Source organism: Chiloscyllium plagiosum, chromosome 2 (genome assembly GCF_004010195.1).
Source record: "Chiloscyllium plagiosum isolate BGI_BamShark_2017 chromosome 2, ASM401019v2, whole genome shotgun sequence".
NCBI classification, from domain to species: Eukaryota; Metazoa; Chordata; class Chondrichthyes; order Orectolobiformes; family Hemiscylliidae; genus Chiloscyllium; species Chiloscyllium plagiosum.
The window spans coordinates 101,400,703-101,423,361 of record NC_057711.1 but is presented as its reverse complement, the minus strand read 5'-3'; the positions used below and the strand labels follow the sequence as shown (position 1 = coordinate 101,423,361).

The window sequence follows — 22,659 nt, the reverse complement described above, 5'->3', positions numbered from 1 at the left end:
GGTGACCTGGACAGGTTAGATGAGTGGACAGATGCATGGCAGATGCAGCTTAATGTGGATAAATGTATGGTTATCCACTTTGGTGGCAAGAACAGGAAGGCAGATTACTACCTAAATGGAGTCAAGTTAAGTAAAGGGGCAGTCCAAAGAGATCTGGGTGTTCTTGTACACCAGTCAATGAAGGCAAGCGTGCAGGTACAGCAGGTAGTGAAGAAAGCTAATAGCATGCTGGCCTTCATAACAAGAGGGATTGGGTATAGAAGCAAAGAGGTTCTTCTGCAGTTGTACAGGGCCCTGGGGAGACCGCACCTGGAATATTGTTTGCAGTTCTGGTCTCCAAAATTGAGAAAAGACATTCTGGCTATTGAGGGAGTGCAGTGTAGGTTCACGAGGTCAATTCCTGGGAATGGCAGGACTATCTTATGTTGAAAGATTGGAGCAACTGGGCTTGTATACCCTTGAGTTTAGAAAACTGAGAGGGGATCTGATTGAGACGTATAAGATTATGAAAGGATTGGACACTCTGGAGGCAGGAAACATGTTTCCGCTGATGGGTGAGTCCCGAACCAGAGGACACAGCTTAAAATTAAGGGGTAGGCCATTTAGGACAGAGATGAGGAGAAACTTCTTCACCCAGAGAGTGGTGGGCGTGTGGAATGCTCTGCCCCAGAGGGCAGTGGAGGCCCAGTCTCTGGATTGTTTGAGAAAGAGTTGGATAGAGCTCTCAAGGATAGTGGAATCAAGGGTTATGGAGATAAGGCAGGAACAGGATACTGATTGAGGATGATCAGCCATGATCATAATGAATGGTGGTGCAGGCACGAAGGGCCTACTCCTGCACCTATTGTCTATAACTCTTCACAGCCCGGGTGTATTGTTAATTGTTAAAGAGAATTTGTGATTAAGACTGCATTGTGTTTTAATAGCTATATATTGTTTATTCTAAGATAAAGGTCAGGGCTTTCCCAATATGAGAATTTACTGTATGGTTGTGGGGACCAGGAGCATATATTAAGGTGTGACTTGTTTGCCTGTTTGTAAATATCACCAAAGTTGTATTATCGTAAACACAGTAGTGTGATGTGAATGAAAGTTTAATATATGCAAGTATAATTATTTAGTTATAAAAAAAGTTGAGTTACAGTACTCTTGTCATAGCAGAATGGAATCTATTTGGGGATTTTCAGTTGGTTGAGATATGGAATTGGGTTCAAGTTACATTATTAATAGTACTATTGGTTGTTTTGCTTGTGGAAGACCAATCTGGAAGTTCTTTCACAGGTTGTTAATTTAATCCTTGACGTGATGTAGAACTTACTGGTTGTAATCATGAGTGAAACAATTCGATATTTGACTCCATAAATTCGATAAGTACGAAATACCATAATAGAATCTTTAGAAAATAAATAATCAGTATTTTTGTTAGTGTTGCTGTACATTGCCAATAGCAATCATACTCTTTACTGATTTTTTTTTACGTAATAAGGTAAATATAACAGGTAATAGTTTTGTTACAATTGAAAAACCTGAAGAGAGGCTGTTCATTTTTGCCTAAGGTAATGCCTTCATTTGAAGAATGGTGAAAGGTTCACTTCTAACAGCGTGAGTAGAATATTGAATTAGATTCCTTTGTTTTTATTGATTAGGATTTTAAATTTTAATTTGTTTGATCTTACTCCCCAGTATTTCTCAGCTAACATGAAATGATGGCCATTTGAATTGGAACTCAAGTACTTGTGAAACATTTGAATTCATCTTTTGTACTTGATATTGTGAACTAGAGCATGGCTTTTTGTCAGGTGCAGCCTTTTATATACCAGTGCCTGTTTTGTCTTTACCTATTTTATCTTGCTACATAACATAAGTTGTCCCAAATAAGGCTAGTGGTGATGCAGTACTTGATCCAGATTTTCAGAACGATTATGAAGGGAAAAACGTCATAGACCTGTCTTTCCACTTCAGTGTAAGTGAAAAGAAACAAATGAGCGTTCAGGGACATTTCATAGAAAGAGTTGAGTTAAGTGCAGGTCAAGGTAGTTCTAGAACCTAAATGGTGGGAGGTCAGTCTTGTACCTCATTCCTGAAGAAGGGCTTATGCCCGAAACGTCGATTCTCCTGTTCCCTGGATGCTGCCTGACCTGCTGCGCTTTTCCAGCAACACATTTTCAGCTACCTCCTTTGGTAAACAATGCTACTAATGAGTAAATTGGCCAACAAAAGTAACAGTCAAAAAGTGTGGCACTGGAAAGGCACAGCAGGTCAGGCAGCATCCAAGGAGCAGGAGAGTTGACATTTCAGGCATAAACCCTTCATCAGGAATGTGGAAGGGGAAGGGGGCTGTGACTGAAATAGGGGAATAAGGATGAGGTGTGGGGATGGCTTGAATGGAGGCTGGAGGGTAGTTGTGACATGTCGGTGGGGAGGTTGGAGTGTTTCGGTGGTAAGAAAGACTTACAGGTCAAGCGGCGGTGCTGTGTAGAAGGGTTGGATCTGAGATGTGGTGGGAGGAGGTGTGATTTGGAAACTAGCGAAGTTGATGTTGATGCCATGTGGTTGGAGGGTTCCAAGGTGGAAGTTGAGGCATTCTTCCTCTAGTTCTCGGGTGGCTTTGATTTGGTGGTGCAAGAGACACTGGACTTGTAACAGGGTTACATAGTTTAGTTGTTTTTTCCTCCAGCTGAAGAAATGACTGGAAATTAAGGGAAACAAGTTTTTGGTAACATTCATTTGCTGCTCAAAAATGAATTATCATAATGATTCACATCTCTGAAAAATACTTCTCACTGAAAGATTAGATAAATGTAAATGAAAGCAGGTGCTTAACACCCATTTGTAATTCATAACCTGAGTTGTACTGTGGTATCATTACATTTTTGTAATTACAGACAATTCCAAAAGAAAGATGCACAGACATCATACTGAAATTATTAAGAAGTTATCAAAGGTCAATATGAAGAGACAGTTAATGAAGTAATGCTGATTTTGTGTTGCCACAACAAAAATATAAAATTTAAAACAGTAAAATTTGCATTGATATTGGCTGTACTCATTAATTCAGTATTTTAATTGTAAATTTAATACATTTTCTGGGTGGTAAGGTGGCTCAGTGGTTAGCACTGCTGACTCAGCACCAGGGACCTAGGTTCGACTTCACCCTTGAGCAACTGCCTGTGTGGAATTTTGACGTTCTCCTCACATCTGCGTGGGTTTCCTCCCACAGTCCAAAGATGTGCAGGTTAGGTAGATTGGCCATGCTAAATTGCCCATAAGATCCAAGGCTGTGCAAACTAGGTGGGTTAGCTGTCGGAAATTTGGAGTTATAGGGCTAGGGTAGTGGGGTGGGTTTGGGTAAAATGCTCTCCGGAGAATCAGTGTAAATTCAATTTGAGGAATGGCCTACTTCCACACTATAGGAATTCCATGATTCTATGATTTTCGGTTGTTGTAAGTGACTTATGACAGTGAGTACACATGTCTGTTCAAATTTTACATTTACTTTAAAGGTTTGAGTGTTTAAACAACTTGAACATTCGCATTCAGTGCAAATTTGAAGTGCTGCATTTTAAAGGTCATGTCTTTTGGAATGATTTTGAGACTCCACCTGCCCCTTCATATCCCATGATAATTAACTGAGAAATAAATGACACAATTTTCCTAATGTTCTATCTAATGTTATCTCTTCGCCACCATCACCACTAAAATGGATTGGTTAAGCATTGTTACTGATGATTGTAGAATCTTACTAGACTCTGATTGGCTGCCAAATCTGCAGAAGTAAGACTGGGTCACTGGCCAGATGAAACTTACAAGTGGAGGACTTTGGGACAGGTGATATATAAATGTTTAAGACAAGAACAATGAAGAATTTTTATTAAATTGTTCAATTACTTTCATTGAGAGTTCACATTCATCATTTTTTAAAACGGTGGCAGGCAATAAGTTGTTTTAAACAAAAATGTATGGAATAAGCTGAAGCATAAAGTGTAAAAGCAAGAGGGTCGTACTTAATAATTAGGCCTCAGATGGAATATAGTACCCAATTCTGGACACCATGTTTAGAATCAACTTCAAGGCCTGGGAAAATACTGAGCATGTTTTCTATAATGGGTACCAGGACTGAAGGACTTCAGTTGTGTGGAGAAACTGGGAAATATTGAATTGGTTTTCTTATAGTAGAGAAGGTTTTCAAAATTGTGGAGGTTTTGATAGAGTGGATACCAATAAATTATTTCCTTTGGTGAGAGCGTTAGTAAACAGAGAACATAGATTTAAGGTAATTGACAAAAGTTCAAAGGAAACATAAAAGTGTTTTTTCTAGTGTGTTATGGTCTGAATAGTTTGCCTGTAAGGATGGTGAAAACAATTTTAGGGGCAACATTCAAATGGGCTTCAATATATATTTGAAAAGGTACACTCTGCAGGTCTAAGAGGAAGAGCAAAGGAATGAGATCATGAAATTCTTTGCAACATTATTTTAGAGGTGTCACAGTCACAATGGGTTGGATTTAATGGCAACACTAGCGAAGAGATGGTAGAATCATTGACTAGTGTTGATATTGCATCAGACCCAGGAGGAAAAAAGTTATTGGAGGTGTGAGAACGCAGTTAAATGGGAGTGTCTCACTGGGACCTGTCAGGCAGAACCTAGGAGAAGGAAGTCTGTTTATTGGATAGAGGCCCTTCCTGCAGGGGCACTGTTTTGCTGGCAGGATCTCCATTGGAGATTGTATGAAATTAAAACTTTTTGATTTTACAGGATTAATTTAAAAAGTATTCACCCTTTGAAATTAGTTATCCTTGCTTAACATTATTTTCTATGTTAGCTAGTGAGTAAATGGACGACACAATTAGAGTTAGTCAGGAGTGCACAGGACCACCTTGGAATTAACTGTCATGATCAGCATGTATCTTTAATTCAACCTTTTTTTTTGCATTCCCCATTTTTTATTAAGTTATGTTTGAATAGATCTGATGGAATTGTCTCTGTATTGTCTCCACAATTTGCTCGTTTTATGCAATGGCTAGCTTACCAAGATAACAATGTAGCATGGATACACTTAAGGTATCTCCCGTGGCTTAGTATTATGTGGTAAAATTACTCACAAACAAACAATTGAACAAATCAGAAGATTTATTAATTTTAAAATCTGAAGTAACTTAATTTAATATATAAAAATAAATTAAATAATGTCCCATTATGGTCATCATGAAAAAGTGAGATATTTCATTAACTTGTGAAAGACCTTCAATGTAGCTTTCATGCCTGAAATAAATAAAGAACTTAAGCTTTAACTGATAACTTTAAAATGGATGTTAATGCAATGGATGACGATTATTTTTGAATGATATTAGCCTCTGTTCAATGGAGATGTGTTTGTTTTTGGGGGTGGGGGTGGGGACAGTATATTAATTTTATTCTTTGTGTTGTTTGAAATTCATAACCCATGACTGATGAAGTTAGTGCACTGTTGTGGAGTGGTTGGCGGGAGAGAATGTGAATGATCTTGCCGAAAATTGGGGGAGGCAAAATTAGTGATTCTTGTCTCTTGTACATTGAAGCTGGCCTTGACAAATGACATGACTTGAGGTGAATCAGATGATTTTGGTGAGAAATGCCATTTGCGATGATGAGACTTGCATGGAGCAGATGGCTTAAGTAACATTAAGACAGGAAATTCAAAAATGAGCCGTATTACTCTTCAAGATGGTAGTATGTACACAGAATTTTGGATTTTCATTTCATTAAGTATTTATAATAAAATTTTATAGCATTGCAAGTGACGAATACACCATTGGGTATAATTATTTGCACCCAGATATTTGGCAACATGACTTCTTGAATTATAATCTCCTTTTACAGAATTGTTCCACAATCCAATTTTGAACTTAATTAAACTGAAACAATAAAAATTCATTTCACTTGTTTATAGTACACCAGGGTTTTTAAAATGGGATATTATTTAGCTTTGTGAAAACATGCATAGAATAAAAGGAAAATGACCTTCAGAGATACCTTGGATATGAATCTTTTGAAAACCTCAACTCACTTATGTTTGAACATTGTTATTAGTTATTAGTAAGCTTAAGCATTTAGATTTGTGAGAGAGGATACACAATTTCATGTGATTCCCCAATTGATCATTGAAAAAACTTACAACAAACTTTTCTTAATTTCTGTTTTATAATCAGTAGAGGGACTTAAGGAGTAGCTATAATCTATGTGGAATTCTCCTGCTTTCAGAAGAAATTGGGTCCTTGTTGTTAGGGACCAGGCCAGACCTCTCAAAACATTTCAAGAAGGTAGCCCAGACCCTAACTTTGCTAATTGTTTTAAGCAAGTATACAGTGGATATTCAGGAGAGAATTAGCTGGTCAAACGACTTAGTTTTAAACAAAAGAGAATTTATTTTACACGATTACTGACTGAAACACAAAGAACAGAAAACAGAATGCCGAATAACCTATCCTATCTGAAAATCCAACAGATTATCCCAACTGAATGATGCTGTTCCAAATTACTTGCAACAATCCCTATAAACACCCCTTGGCATAAAATCAAACAAGGTCTTGCAGGAGAAAAGTCAGAGACAGAGAGGGTTTATTAGCCTTTCTTCTCTGTCTCTGTCTCTCTCTTCTCTGTCTTTGTCTGTCTCTCTCTCTCTCTCTCTCTCTCTCACTCTCACTCTCACTCTCACTCTCACTCTCACTCTCACTCTCACTCTCACTCTCTCGTTCACTCTCTCGTTCACTCACACACACGCGCGCACACAGACACACTGCTCCATTTAAACAAAACCAGAGATTAGCTGAGCTGCGAGAACTGGCCACACCCCTTTCATTATACAAGCGATTTTTAAACTTGAAAGCCTTCTGCCTGAGGCAGTATTGGTTATCAGTAAACAAGTTGGCTCTAAATTCCATCCAATCTCAGACTTTTCAGAACCTGTGTTGTTTATAACCTCTCTGAGAAAATCCAAGGACAACATACCTGGTTAAAGGAACAACCTCGTCACACTGTGTATGAAAGCAGTGTTATTAAAATATCCTGTCATGAAATGAGAGCATCAAATGTCTTGGAGCTTCTGTTAAGGTTAAATATTTACTCAAATAAATTTACAAAACAAAAATTGAATGACTTAGCGTGTCAGTTTAGAATACATTGAACCTTTAGTAAGTCTTTCAATGTACACATACCAGCGGACTGGAGAAAAACCTATCGGTTTCATAGAAGGGATGGGTATATTTTAGGTCAATTTTGACCAGCCGGTCCAATATTGGTTTTGAGTGAGCAACTAAAGGCCATGATAAAGGATAAGATTTATATTTATTCAGAAGACCATGGATTAATAAGTACAGACAACACAAATGTCTGGGAGCCCATTTGAGTCCGACAAGTTATTTAAACAAGTTTAATTCTGGATAAAATGACACAATGGTAATTGTGGGATTAACAATAATAGAGATATAAAGTATGCTCTTGTTTGAATATGTTAGATGGAAAGTTACTGTGCATACAAATCCAAATCCATGTTCAAGTGTGATGAATTGAGGATGCCTTGTGATAACTTGGCAACTGAGTTCTGGTAAAGAGTCAGTGAGTGTTAACTCTTAAAAATTTTACAATGTTGTTGAAAAAGCAGATATGTAAAGCAAAGAGGTCTTATGAAAAAGACTGTTAGCTAACATAAAAGAAATCCCAGAGACTTCTATAAACATATCCAGAGCAAAAGTATAGGCAAGGGATGAGTAGAGCTGATTAGGGACCTGAAAGCAGATATATACTTAGAGGCGTGACTGAGATGTGAAACAAATACTTGACATTTATCTTTACCTACAAGACAGATGTTTCCCAGGCCATGGTGACAGAGGAGGAAATGTAGTCACTAGAAAACTGTTTCTGTCTGAAGTTGATAAGGCACCAGGACCGGATAAGATGCATGCAAGGGTATTACAGGAAGTTAGAGTGGACATTACAGATGCGAGCAATCTTCTGTGGACTTGAGCATAGTGCAGAGGATAAGAGAATTGCAAATATTATGCCTTTGTTGAGAAACAGGTTATAATGATCAGACCCGCAAAGGGGAAATCATGTCTAGCTAACTTGCTGGTGAGATATAATGAGGAGAAAGTTGTTACTGCGATGCACATAGGCTTCCAAAAGGCAATGAAAGTGATATTTCATAGAATAAAAGATACGGTTACAATGTGGGTCAAAATTGGCTCTTTAAAAAATTGTTTACAGGATGTGGTCATCACTGAACATTTGTTGCCCATCCCTAAATGCCTAGAGGATAGTTAAGAGTCAACCACATTGCTGTGGGCTGAAGTCACATTTAGAGAAAGTGAGGACTGCAGATCAGAGTCAAGTGTGTGGTGCTGGAAAATCAGGCAGCATCCAAGGAGCAGGAGAATTGACGTTTTGGGCATACACCCTTCATCAGGAATGAGTCTTGTGGGCTGAGATAATGTGGGGGGAGGGGAAATGAGGAAACTTTTGAAATCCACATCATTCCGTGTGGTTGCAGGGCTCCAAGACGAAATATGAGACGTACTTCCTCCAGGCGTCGGGTGCTAATGTTTGGGTGGTAGAGGAGGCCCAGGACCTGCGTGTCCTTGACTGAGTGGGAGGGGGAGTTGAAATTTCAGCCCAGGGGTGGTTGGGTTGGTGGGTGCGAGTGGGTGAGATGTTCTCTGAAACGATCCTCATGAAGGTGTCATGTCTCCCTGATGAGAGGGAGGAGACCACATTGTTTGCAACAGACACAGTAGATGACATTGGTAGAGGTATAGGTAAATTTCTGACGAATGTAGAAGGATACTTTGGGGCCCTGGACCATGTTGAGGGATGTGGTGTGGGCTCAGGTTTTGCACTTCCTGCAGTTGCAGGGGAAGATGCTAGGAGTGGAGCATGGTCTGGTGGGGAGGCGTGGACCTGACAAGGGAGTCGCGGAGGGAATGGTCTCTCTGGAACGCTGATAGAGATGGGGAGGGAAGTATATCTCTGGTGGTGGGGTCCGTTTGGAGGTGGCGGAGGATGATGCGATGTGTGTGGAGATTGGTGGGGTAGAAGGTGAGGACCGGGGGAGTTCTGTCCTTGATGCATTGGGAGGGGTGGAGTTCAAGGGCGATGGTGCGTGAAGTGGAGGAGATGCACTAGAGGGCATTGTCAACCACGTGGGAAGGGAAATTGTGATCTTGGAAGAAGGAGGCCATCTGGGATTTTCTAAGGTGGAATTGGTTATCTTGGGAACGTCGATCCGCCAAAACGAAGGTCTTCACCATGGACATCCAGTCCCTGTGAACATTGTTCCGCCACGACGAAGGCCTCCACACTCCATTTCTTCCTCTCATGCCATTCCCCCCCCCCCCCCCCACACCCCCGGCCTATCACCTTCTCCCTCACCTTCATCTACCTATCGCTTTCTCAGCTACCTTTCCCCCCAACCCCTACCCCTCCATTATCTCTCAGCCCCCCAGCCCACAAGGCTCATTCCTGATGAAGGGCTTGGGCCCAAACGTCAGTTCTCCTGCTCCCAAGATGCTGCCTGACCTGCTGTGCTTTTCTCGCACCACACTCTTGACTCTGAAGTCCCATGTAGGCAACCAGAAGAGGTTTGAAGGATAGAAGCAGCATAGTGGTTAATGGTTATTTTTTGGGCTGAAGGAAATTTTGTTATGGAATTCCCCAGGGACTGGTATTGGGATTCTTGTGTTTCCTATTATATATAAATAATTTACATCTCAATATGCTGAGATTTCAATTTCAATGTTTGTGGGTAACACAAAATTTGGAAGCTTTGTAAATCAAGATGGACAGTGTACAACTTCAAAATTCATTGACATGTTGGTGGAGTGGGCATCGAGGTGGCCAATGAGGTTCAATGGTGATGCAATTTGGTAGAAGAATATGGAGAGACAGGTCCTATATTAAAAATGTGCAGGAGTAGTGAATGCAAATGTGCAAGTCATTAAAGGTTATAGCAAGATCAGTTAATAAAGTATACAGTATTCAGGGCTTTATAATTATGGCATTAAGAATGAGAGCAGGGGTTTCTGATGAACTTAAAGAAGACACTAGTTAGACCTCAGCTTGAGTATTATACACAGTTCTGGTGCTACACTGTCATAAATATGTGAATGTATTGGAGAGACTGCGAAGAAGTTTATGTATGGTTCCACGGATGAGGCACTTCAAGTATGAGGATAAATTGGAGAGGTTGGAATTATTTTCCTTGGAGTAGCAAAGATCAAGAGGGGTTTTGACAGCAGTTTCAAAAATCCTGAGAGGTCTGGACAGAGAGTAGACAGGGAGAAAATGTTTCCATTTAAATGAATTAAGAACCAAAGAACACAGTTTTGTAGTGGTTTGCAAAAGATGCAAAGCACAAATTCATCATAACGAGTATTTAGAGTATAAAACGCTCTGTTTTGAAGTGTGTTGGATTGAGGTTCAACTGAGGATTTCAAATCGTCATTGTTTCTATTTAAACAATCCCAATATGGGCACCAATTTAAGACTGAGGTGGTGATGAGTTTCTTCTGAGTGTTGACAGTCTTTGGAACTTCTTCTCACAGAAAACTGTGGGAGCAGAATCCTTGTGTACAGTTAAGGCTGCGATTGATAGATTTCTGATCAGTAGGGGGATCAGGAGTTATAGGGAAAGAGCAGGAAGATATGAGTATCAGATCAGGCATGATCTTGTTGAATAAAGGAGCAGGCTTGAGGAACCATACAAGCGTCTTCTGTTTCTATTTCTTATGGTCTTGTAGTTTTAATGTGCAGTATTATGGGGAATAGGCAGGAAAGTGGCACAGAATTAGAATGCTCAGAGAGCAAGTGCAAAGACATTGTGTTGAATGGCCTCATTCTGCATTGTAAAGTTTTGGTGATTCTTTAAGCTCTGTATTAGAATACAACTCTATTTATTTGATATGTTACAAGTAAGAACTTGTTAAAGAATGTAATAAAATGTAAATGCAACCCTTGCAAGCGATAGATAGTCATCAGCACTGTCAATCATGTTAATGGCTGTTTCGAAAGGCTGCATTTGTGGCTGCCACAACCTCAGGGCTCACACTTACAGCCTATGTAGCTGCCATGTCAATGACATTATTCTTTTTGTGTAAACGTGCTCTCTGTCTGAATGGACATCTGTTTAGAATTGTAAATTCAGAATCTTGAAATATCTAGTGATGTTGAGAAATTTACACCTTTGTATAATTTTGGTGAATATAGTTCTATATAAATTTCATTTCAAATCTTTTCTAATATCTGGTACATACAATTATTGAGTTACTGTCCTTTTATTTTGGCATATAACGTTAATGCCATGTTAAGTGTCACAAGGATATATACTCATCAGCCTATGTTTCCCTCAAAATATACTTGTTGCTATTCAGGTCTCATTGGAAAAGATTAAGAGCATGTGCAGAGAACATAATTCATCATTATGATTTCATCGTCCATATATTTTCGTGTCACTGCCCTGCATACAGCGACCAATGAGGTAACTACTGTGTGGTTACTATGCACATATCATGTTCTGCTGAGGCCAACCAGTCGTAGTTTTGGCATAATTATCTTGACACAATGATACTCCAAGCTTTAATTCTCTGGAAACCAATCTTCTCAACCTTTCAGAAGCCAAAATGTAATCAGGAAGCTCGATGCAATCAAATAGATAAGCCCAAGCGAATGAGACCACAAGAGTAGGAGCAGAAGTAAGTCATTCAGCTCACCGAGTGTTTCATCATTCAATGAAATCAAGACTGATTGGATATTCCTCAAATCCACTTTTCCACGTTTTCTCCATAACCCTTGATTCCCTTACTGGTTAAAAATCAATCTCAGGCTTGAATACACTTTATCATCACCGTGTGGTAAAGAATTCCCCAGATTCACTACCTGTAGAGAATAGATTTGTCCTCATTTCTGACCTAAATAACTTGGCAATACAAATGAGGGAATGGTAAGCTATGAAAAATTAGGCGAGTGAAAGATAAGATTTTGTTTAGAACTTTCACTTTGAACTTTTTAAATATTAGCCCCAATAATGCTATTGTTAAATATTGCATTTAACAATAGCATTCTTGGCAGAATATGTTGGTCAGCTGACTGCCCATGCACCTCACAGTTTAAAATGTTTGAAATTTCAACCATAAACTGACTGTTTCACTTGATTATACAAAGGAACAAGTGTGATCAGTGATTTTAACCATAAGTAAAACAGAAAGTAATGGAAGTTCTTGGCAGATCATACAGGATCTGTGGAGAGAAAAAGAGTTATGTTTTGGTTCACAGATCTTTCATCAGTTCTGGGAGAGATGGGCAGTGGGATGATTTTTTCGATTTCTCTCTTCTACAGTTAATTGAACAAAAAGATGCCTGCTATTGCTTAGTCGGTATTCATTAATTTAACTGATGCTCATTTTCAACTTGCCAATTTTGAACTCTGCAAGAAGTGTCTTTTTTTATGAGGCAGGTACTTCTGATATTGCATTTTAACATTTTTGGATAGCTCGTTCCTTACTTCATTTTAACAAAATGGTATATTTGCAATAAAGCTCATCAAAGCTATCAAAGATGAAGCAAAGTTTGCATACTTATGTCAGTGTTCCTGATATGTTATTTTAGGTTTCTGGTTCTGTATCACCTTAATGTGCTGTGCTTTGTTATACCTTTCAAATAATCAGAACTTGCAAAAATCAGAAGTGGGTAAGATTTTATCCTAGCTTAGAAAATTATGGTATCAAGGTTTGGTAATCAGTTATATAAAGGAGCTCAAACTGATACCTGCTACCAGTGGTAAGTTAATAAGGTAGTCCATTCCATTACAATTGATTTTTCCCAATACCTGTAGCTGTGTAGCTTAAGGTGAGAATCATTTTGATTCCTGGTGAAATAATGGGATCTTTATCGTACTATGTGGAAAATAACGTCAGAACAAATTATTTAGGCCAAACTGTCAGTTTTGGTACTGTATGCCCCTCATTATTCTCAATTTCTCTCTTTAGGTGGTGTGATGACTGTGGAGCCTACAGTTGTAACAGAGGATGAATCTTGTGTTTAACTTTTCTAATTGCACCAGGGAACAGCATGCCTTGGGCTTGAAACATAACTGTTTAACAATTTAAGCAGAATGACTTCATCATGGGAACTGGGTTATTTATTGAATACACAATGTTAATTTTTTTGAAATGATCTGCATAATATGTCTATTGCAGTGTGTAGAAGAGGTCCTCAGATGTACTTTTGCAGGAGAAAGTGTGATTACTGCCCTCTTGTTCTTTGAGTTGACCTGCTTTTACCTGCCACATCTTAGTAATGTCTATATCATTAGCACTGGCGTTCTCAGGATATAAGAGCAGTGCAAACTTCAAGTATGTCACTTCAGAGGTTCTCAACGAGGGTTCTGATGTTTCAGATCTCCAATTTAATTTTAAGTGGATGGGAGATGTCTTTGTGTGTGTTCTTTTGATGTGTGGTGGCTGTTGCGCGCCAAGTACCACTCAGTTCCGTTGAAGCAAGGTCTTTGTCTACTAACAGGAATAGCCAGGACAATTGAAAACCAGGCTCTGTTGCATGGGTGGGAGCTATCATACATTGGTCTTGCTGTTTTCCAGTGCTACCTGCTATATTGTTCCCAAAACTGCACTGCTTTCATTTATGCTGCTTGTCTCATTGTTTCTTGTTATTTTTCTGCTATGTTCTTGTTGCCTCTGTGCTGTTTTTGTCCTATGATGCACATTTCACTCTTTTTTTTCCAGCTGAGACCATCCACTAGGCTTCCCAACCCTTTAGCTGACCCCCAACTCAGACAGTATAGCGCAGTCATCAGTGCATACACTTCAGCTCCAGAGGTGAAAGAGGAAGTCTGTTAAGCTTGTCCATATGCTGTCCTCTGGCAGCAAAGGGAGATGAGCTGATTTTCTTTGGTGATTTCAATACCTGATTTGGGAAGGACACAAACTTCTGGAAGGCTCGATTGCCAAAAAAGGCATAAAGAATGCAAACACTAACAGAATCCTGCTCTTGATAATATACCTAGAGCATGCTCTGATCATAATGTACATGCTATTTCATCAGAAGCGTAAATGAAAGATCTCATAGTAACACACTCACTCCAGACATTGTCAGCTACTTGACTGTTATTGTCCCAGTGAAGCACACCTAAACTGGTCTACAATCTCTGTCAGTCTGGTCCAAAAATAGAAATTTACATAGAATGTTGAAGTCATGGACTTGAGGATAATGTAAAGGAAGACCTACTCAGTTAACAAGTCTCAGCCAGCCTGGTGATGCCCAATGAACAGGAACTACAGAATGTCTAAGTACATAGTCTAATCTGAAATCCATCATAAGCAGCCCTTATGAAGAGACTGTACCAGAAAACATCAAGATTGGTTTGACAGGAATGACCAGGAAACTCAGGAATTACTAAGTTTCAAACATAAGCTGTTCCTGAACTGGAAGAACCACCAGAAGTTGAAGTTTCAAACAGAGCTCCTAGACAGATGGTAGGCGGAAAGAATACAGAAAATCCAGTGACACTCTATCTGTATAGATTCCTTAGCATAATCAAGACCATTTCCTGCCTCGCTACATAAAGACCAATCCCACTGAGAGCTGAGAATGCATTGGCACTCATCAAGGGCAGAGAGGCAGTCGAGTTTCTCTGGATGAATGGATGCCAGACATATTTGATTTAAACTCCTTTTAGTGGCAAAAGGAACAAATGTAACTTGAAAGGGTTCAGAAAAGATTTACAAGGATGTTGCCACGATTGGAGGAATTTGAGCTCTAGGGAGAGGCTGAAAAGGCTGGGACTGTTTTCTCTAGAGAGTCGCAGGCTGAGGGGTGACCTTATAAAGGTTTACAAACTTATGAGGGGCATGGATAGCATAAATAGACAAAGTCTTTTCCCTGGGGTCGGAGAGACCAAAACTAGAGGGCATAGGTTTAAAGTGGGAGGAGAAAGATTTAAAAGAGACCTAAGGGACAACTTTCTCACACAGAGGGTGGTACATGTATGGAATGAGCTGCCAGAGGAAATGTTAGAGGTTGGCACATTTGCAACATTTAAGAGGCATTTGGATGGGTATATGAATAGGATGGGATATGGGCCGGGTGCTGGCAGGTGGGACTAGATTGGGTTGGGATATCTGGTCGGCATGGACGGGTTGGACCGAAGGGTCTGTTTCCATGCTGTACATCTCTATGACTCTAAGTCAGGCAACTTCAAAGACACCATTGCATTGATCTCAAGGGTTTGCATATTCAATTCTGAAATAGAGTCACATTATAAATGGCTGTCTCAATTCCAAATCCCGTAATCAATTTAGCTCAGCAGAGCTTGTTTACACAACTATGGAGGGAACTGAAAATGTTAACAATTTAATTTTCAGTTAAGAGATATAAATAGATTAAAGAAGTTTTGATTTTTTTACTTTGTAAATCTACCAATCATTTTATGATCAAGATTTTAGGGGAGTTTCAATTGGAGTGTTCGATTGAAAGTTTTATATGCTTCTAGGAGGAGCATTTCTGTTCAAGAGTTTTGGTGAATGAGGATTTATTTATTTCAAGAACAAATTAAGGACATCTCAGGTGGATACTGGCTGAGTGTTAGCAAGGGAGCTCCGAAATATGAAGGAGCATGAACACATGGAGGTGTAGGTGGTTGGAATGATGATAAGCTCATGATGACAGTCACCCACACCGAACTAGTTTGATGTCCAATAAATTGAAGGTCTGAACTACAGCACTTGCTACCATCTCCTCACCCTGCCTCTCACATCCTTGTGCAATATTTTGTTTTTTAGAACACATTTGAACAGCATATGCTTGAAAAAAATAAACAAAGTTTGTTGTGCATAAGTAGAAATCTAATTTCCCACAAATAACATTGAAGCAAAGGGAAGAATGGTGGATATGGATAGTTGAACTGAATGCAAAGTTAGAGATAGAAGTCTGAGAAAGTAAATGAAATGCAAATAATGGGCAAAAGGTTCAATTTAATATTGTAAATGTATGTAATATATTTGCCTGCAAGAGTTCTAAACCTAGCATGATAGCAGTGCCTTAAATAAAAATTTTTTTTGAACATTAGTAGCATTTAAAGATGTGTACAGCATGGATCAGTCAAGTGAAACCTCAGAGTGTGAACTAGAGGTAAATGTTTTGAAGATACAACACATATGCAAGCTGAAACTAATTAATTAGTTTTAGCTTTCTTGCACAGAAGATGATGACTGATCCTCAGAAATGTGGCTACAGTTGCACTACATTTGGTGAGAGCTTGGTAGTCTCTTGATATTATGTTGCTATGTATATTGACCAGAATGTATTATGCTTAACCTGTTTGAAGAAACAGCAAAATGCTTTCCCCTGTTGTATTTTTTATCATCATTCTACTTTGTAATTAATTCTGAGTTATTGAATTGCTGCGACTTTGAAGTTCAAGCCTCATTTTATATACAAGAATAGCCATGCGGAATTAAGTTTATTTGAATGTGACTCTACAAAGAAATAGAAACTTTATCTTCTACTTAAATGATAAGTTATCATAGTACCATAGAATCTAATATTGCTGCAATTTTTCAACAGAGTAATTTTCCCTATCTAGAATGTGCATTGTGTTGTTAGGAGCATAAGTGCTAATATTTCAATATAATTGATTCTTTTGGAAAGCAAAAAGTGAAAGTAAAATGATTTTTTTTTAGAATTGGTTGATTCCACATCCAATGAAGAAGAGGTAAATGAAACTCAGCCTTGGGCCAAACCTCTTGTACAACTCTGGCAGAATAAACCACATAATTTTCAAGCAGAGAAAGAATATAATGAAGAAGTCTCGAAAATGGAACCATATTGTGCCATTTGCTCACTTTTTTTTCCTTATTACCAGGTAAATTGCTGTTTCTTTTGAAAAATTAGTTGATCGATGATGAATCTGAAAATGTTACATAATTCATATTTTCTTTTTCCCTATTGTGATTATGGATCTTTAGTTTTAAATCTCAAGTTACATTTAGGAGCCATAGGTATTGGAACAGCTATCAAATCTACTAGGAATGACATTTGGAGGGTGATCAGAATGTGGAATGAAGGAGGTAACACAGGCACATTTTAAAGGAAGCTAGATGCTCACACAAAAGAAAGAAATGGAAGGATCATTGGATTTGATGAAGAGGGTAGGATGAGACTTTATTATAGAACTTAAATACTGACAATGACATCTTTGGCAGAGTTGCCTGTCTCTGTTCTTGTAGGTACTATGTTAAACTATGCTGTAAATTGTAGATGCAGGCTGTCTTACCATATTTAATGAGCTCAAATCAGTGAGTGTTTAAAGATGATAGAGGAAAGAAGCAACTGTATGAGCAAACTGCGGTCTACCTGTATTATTTAAAGACAAAGTCATTTAACAAAAAGATACTGGTCTGAATTAGGGAATACTTTAAAACTTGAAGAATTGCTTATAAGTTACTGTCAACATTTCAGGCTAATCATTTTAGTCGGCCATACTTTGTACTTCAAAAGCACATGCGTCACAATCTGGCAGAAAATTTCTGACCTGAAGAAGGGTTGAACCTGAAATGTAAATTTGTTTAGAGGTACTGATTGATGAATATTTGCACTATTTATTTTGTGTGCAGTGAGCTAGCCAGATGCAAAAAGTTAAGAATCAATCAGACACATTTTTGAACCGATTGACTTATTAATTTGCTGCTACATCATGTAGAGCATCAAGGTTTGCGAAAAAGAAAGATCCAGTAGATTGTATGTATGTGCATTCCTATAGTGTAACCAGTAAGGTTGGTGAACTGCAGGCAAAAGTTACTGCGTGAGATTTCTGACGTGGTTGCACATTTATCAAACAAGACCAAGAATAGCTTCGTCTTATTCCTCCTTACTATTCTGAAATGGTAGGGAAGGAAACAGAGGAGTGTGTATGTGAAAACATTTATTAAGAATGATGTTGTTATTTTAAATAGAAAGGATACATCGAAATGATTCAATGACTGAATCTTTTTGATTTGAGTAAAGGAACAGGATGCAACCTAATATTTGTTGTACTTTTACTTTTAAGTTAAGCACCAGAAAGAAGATGATAGATGAGCAAATTTTCAAGGTACGTGATAAGAGTAGACTTGTATTATTAAGTAATTTTGTTTACTCTTCGAGACTGGGAAAGAAATAGTGCTAAGGGTAGGGAGGAGAAGAATTTCTTCGGTACAAAGGGGAATCTTCTTGATCAATGTATCCCTGGTCAAAAAGGAAGTAAGTTTTGTTATGTTTAGCTCTGGGAAATGATGTAAGGCATCTGTATAAGAGTGAGCACACCTAATTCAGTTATGGGAAGAAGCCTGAAAATATCAATGGTAAAAATACTCAATTGGCGAAGCTAGTATCTCTCATTAAAGCAAGCAAAAAGTACAGGTAGATTAGAAAGACAATTGCAGGGTTGAGCAGTAATAGAGAGCATTTAGCATAGAAGTAGTTTAAATTTAAACACGCCATCTTAGTTGAAAGGGAAAAAAAAACTACCCAAAGCTGAAATACTCTGGATAGTAAAGAAAATGAAAAATGAAGTAAAACCAAGAAACGTATTTATAACAAATGTCAATACCAAGATTCATTTAAATAACAAAATCATTGGGAATTTAGGAGGGAATTAGAAAAAGTTAACACAGGAAGCAAGGAAAATTTACAAAATAAGTTTAGACTTAAACTGAACACGAAACATTTTTGAACATAAACAGTGTCAGTAGTTTGCCAGAGACAGGCTGTGGCTACTCAGAACCAATTGTTCGTAGAATCCTTGTCGTGTAAAAAGAGGCCTTTCGGCCTATTAAGACTTCACCAACTCTCTGAAGAACATTCCACTTTGCGGGTGGGGGGCGCAAGAGTTTGAGGCGTGGAATCAAAAACACAATCAAAATTGCCACAGGCATGTCCTAATCATGGATGGCTACTTTTCAACATAACAGCTCAATTGAAGTGGTAGCATGTTATCCAAAGACCATGAGAACAGCCATCAGGTTTAGATGGAGCAGAAATGACCTTGTATCCTATTTTACTTGGCAATTTTGAGAATTTCGTATGTTGGATATGAAACCTTGTCTTCAATTAACAAGCCTAAAACGATAACTTCTGCAAACAGAACTTGTACACATCCTTTTATTTCAAGAAGTTGCTTTTTGCAGAAAGATATGAAGAATATAGGATATAGTTTTGAACACTGGCTGAGAACTCTGAGTCTTTCAAGAAGAAAATAATGTCCAGTGCCAATGCAAGTTAAAACTCTAAAGGATAACCCCAACTATTCACTATTGTTGATGATCTAAGGCACTAACAAAGCAACAATCGTCTCTGGTTAGAAGCTTGCACTTCAAGTGCGTGCTTGGATTTTAAACCGTGTATTGCTTTGTAATACTTCGCAATGGGCACAATCCCATTTTAGGTATGTATGTGTTTATGTGTGAAGGACATAATTTCACTGAGGCCAAATGCTTCCTGTTGTGTATATTTTTTATTTATCTCATGGCTAACAGGTAATAAACATGCTCTTTCTTTTGCCTTAGCAAACCTTGTAATTGGCTTGTTACGACTAGAATAGAAATTAGTTGAGTACATTTTAGTTGGAGAGAACTGCAGCTCTATGCTAAAAAGGACGAAAGTCCTTTGTGGGGAGTTCAGAACTAATCCTACTACCCAGTTCTTTCTCCATGAACGAGTATCATAGGCTGCTTCACATAGTAAGTGTGCTATTTTCTTGAGATTCAAGAATCTGCACTGCAGTCACTCTCTAAAGTAAGCATCCCATTCTCTAGTAATCTTCTTTTATTCCTATTTATTCTTGTATATTAATGCCCTGTAATTCATATAAGATACTGCTAATACCTCTGTGATAATTTAGCATTGAACATTCTTCCTCACCAGCATCTTTAGGTAGAGGAACTATGACCACAAATTGTTGCACAAGATGCTGAATTGTCACTTGGACTTCATCTTGTTCTTCTCATCACACATTTTCGTGCCACAAATGAGTGGAACCTTATAATATTATTGATGCAGTGATTTCAATGGAGCATCTGAAACCTCATGAACATTAGGCTGCATATTCCATCTCCTTAAACATTGAAAGAGAGGACGAGAAAGAACCATTGAACAGATGGGAAGGAAATATAATAAATTGCAGTAAAATTAAAAAATAAAGTGAAATGACAAGAAAACAGATTAAGAGAAACGAGTAATACATTTGTGAAAAAGCAGAGGAGAACACAGTTTGTCATTAAGTTTTGTTTGTAAATTGCTGGTGAAATTCAGCAGGTCTGGAAACATCTGTGGGTAGAAGCCAGAGTTAATGTTTCAAGTCCCATTCTGATGATGAGTCACTGGACTCGAAACTTGAACTCTGCTTTCTCCCCACAGATGCTGTCAGACCTGCTGAGTTTCACCAACAGTTTCTGTTCTTGTTTTAGTTCTCCAGCATCTGCAGTACTTTGTTTTATTTATTATGTTTGTGTATGAATTGTGGCTTTGCCACTTGAAACATTAATAATTGTATGTCAAGATAGGCATGCAGTGTGCTCAAGCGTTCTTCACATAGAACTAAATGGCCTTGCCCACCGTGATCAGGAACCATGAATGAAATATCCATTGAGCACATTTTTAAAAATACTTTGTAGACATGCAAGAATTTCTGTGGGATATCAAATTTAAGTCCATTTCAATGGCCTTTTAAGATCCTGGTAATTGCATGACATAATGACAGTGGAGCTGTTGATATATAACAATCAATCTCTGTCACTTAGTTTATAGCATTTTATGGATAATTGTCATACATAGACTACCTATTTTACAGTCAAAATGCTGCATTTGCTTTTCATTTATTATTAGTGGCGCATGCTGTTGAGACATCACTATATTTCCTGGAAATTGGATGTCCATAGTATTTTGCTTGTCATAGTCAAAAGCTCCTCAGAATTTTAAAACTTAAAAATAAATTTCCTCTTTCCTTTCAGTACTAAAATACAAATAATTTAATTTCTCTAATTAAATGTTTTAATCATAAATTAAATTCAATAATTTTACTGAGTCTATTCTTACACTATTTGGAGATGCCAGTGTTGGACTGGGGTGTACAAAGTTAAAAATCACACAACACCAGGTTATAGTCCAACAGGTTTAATTGGAAGCACACTAGCTTTCAGAGCGACGCTCCTTCATCAGGTGATAGTGGAGGGCTCAATTGTAACACAGAATTTATAGCAAAAATTTAGTGTGATGCAACTGTAATTATACATTGAAAAATTGATTGTCTGTTAAGCCTTTCATCTGTCAGAATACAATGATAGTTTCACTTCTTTCATGTGTAAATCACAAAACCTTTTTTTTAAAGTTGCATTCTCAGGTTAGCTGTTAACAATGGTGATAGCTAGACAATATGTTGAAGGTGTTAGCCCCCTGTGTTCTTTGTCTATGCCATGATGTTTAGATTGATTCTAATCTAAAAAGTGAGATAAGAGTTCTACATGAATGCATGCAGTTTTTGAGCAAAGTACAATGTAACTCTGCAAGCACAAATTCACCCCACAAAATATATGTGTGCATGTGGATCTTTGTGTGTGTGTGTGTGTGTGTGTGTGTGTGTCTGTCTGTCTGTCTGGGTTGAGGGTTGTGATTTTTAACTTTATTCTTGCACTGTGTACTTTAAATCCTTCCTAAACTGAGGCACCCAAAACTGCACATGATAACTTATCTAAGCAATAATTAACAATTTACATAAATTTATCATGATATTTTTACTATATTTTTAAAAAAACTGATTTTATAATCCTGCATTTTTGAGGTTTTTCTATGACTTTTCTTTCTCCTTTTAGGTAAATTATGCATTTCAGCCCCTAGGTGTCTCTGTTCACCCATGCCATTTGGTGTTATTTCATTGTGGTAAAATCATTTACTACATTCGCACAAAATGTATTGCCTCACACTACTCCACAGTAACTTGCATCTACCACCTGCCTATTCAGTTTGCTAACCACCTATGTGTCATCTTGAACAAGCCTCTTCACTGTATTCTACATCTTCTAATTTTAGTTTCAGCTGCTCTCTTCAAGACCTAAGCCTCCTTATGGAAAACTAAGATGCCTAGCATACATCATTTCTAACCCTTTACCTAATCCTAGTAATGCCTATTGAGACTCATAACTCTTGGTTTCCTATCTTCACACTGTAAATATTGTAACCCTTCTACTTTTTCAGTCATGTCTTTAAAACAATGCTTCCTCAAATTGGTGAAACACATTTACTACTTGTTGTGGTTCTGTTCGCCGAGCTGGAAGTTTTTGTTGCAAACGTTTCGTCCCCTGGCTAGGCGACATCATCAGTGCTTGGGAGCCTCCTGCGAAGCGCTTCTTTGATGTTTCCTCCAGTGTTTATAGTGGTCTGTCCCTGCCGCTTCCGGTTGTCAGTTTCAGCTGTCCGCTGTAGTGGTTGGTATATTGGGTCCAGGTCGATGTGTTTGTTGATGGAGTTTGTGGATGAATGCCATGCCTCTAGGAATTCCCTGGCTGTTCTCTGTCTGGCTTGCCCTATAATAGTAGTGTTGGCCCAGTCGAATTCATGTTGCCTGTTGTCTGCGTGTGTGGCTACTA

The 22,659-nt window shown here is 38.3% G+C and overlaps 1 protein-coding gene across 5 annotated transcripts in view; it reads left to right on the top strand.

Annotated features, from left to right (window-relative positions):
- The window catches only part of LOC122562270 (lysine-specific demethylase 4C-like), a 437,697-nt gene that overhangs the window by 259,910 nt on the left and 155,128 nt on the right, over window positions 1–22,659 (top strand). For 4 of the 5 annotated variants that reach the window (XM_043715065.1, XM_043715046.1, XM_043715074.1 and 1 more), the window contains 2 exons: window positions 16,723–16,904; window positions 18,090–18,131. In XM_043715065.1, coding sequence (XP_043571000.1) covers window positions 16,723–16,904; window positions 18,090–18,131 — 224 coding nt within the window. The remainder of the gene's footprint in view (window positions 1–16,722; window positions 16,905–18,089; window positions 18,132–22,659) is intronic. The other variant, XM_043715057.1, reaches the window with a different exon arrangement.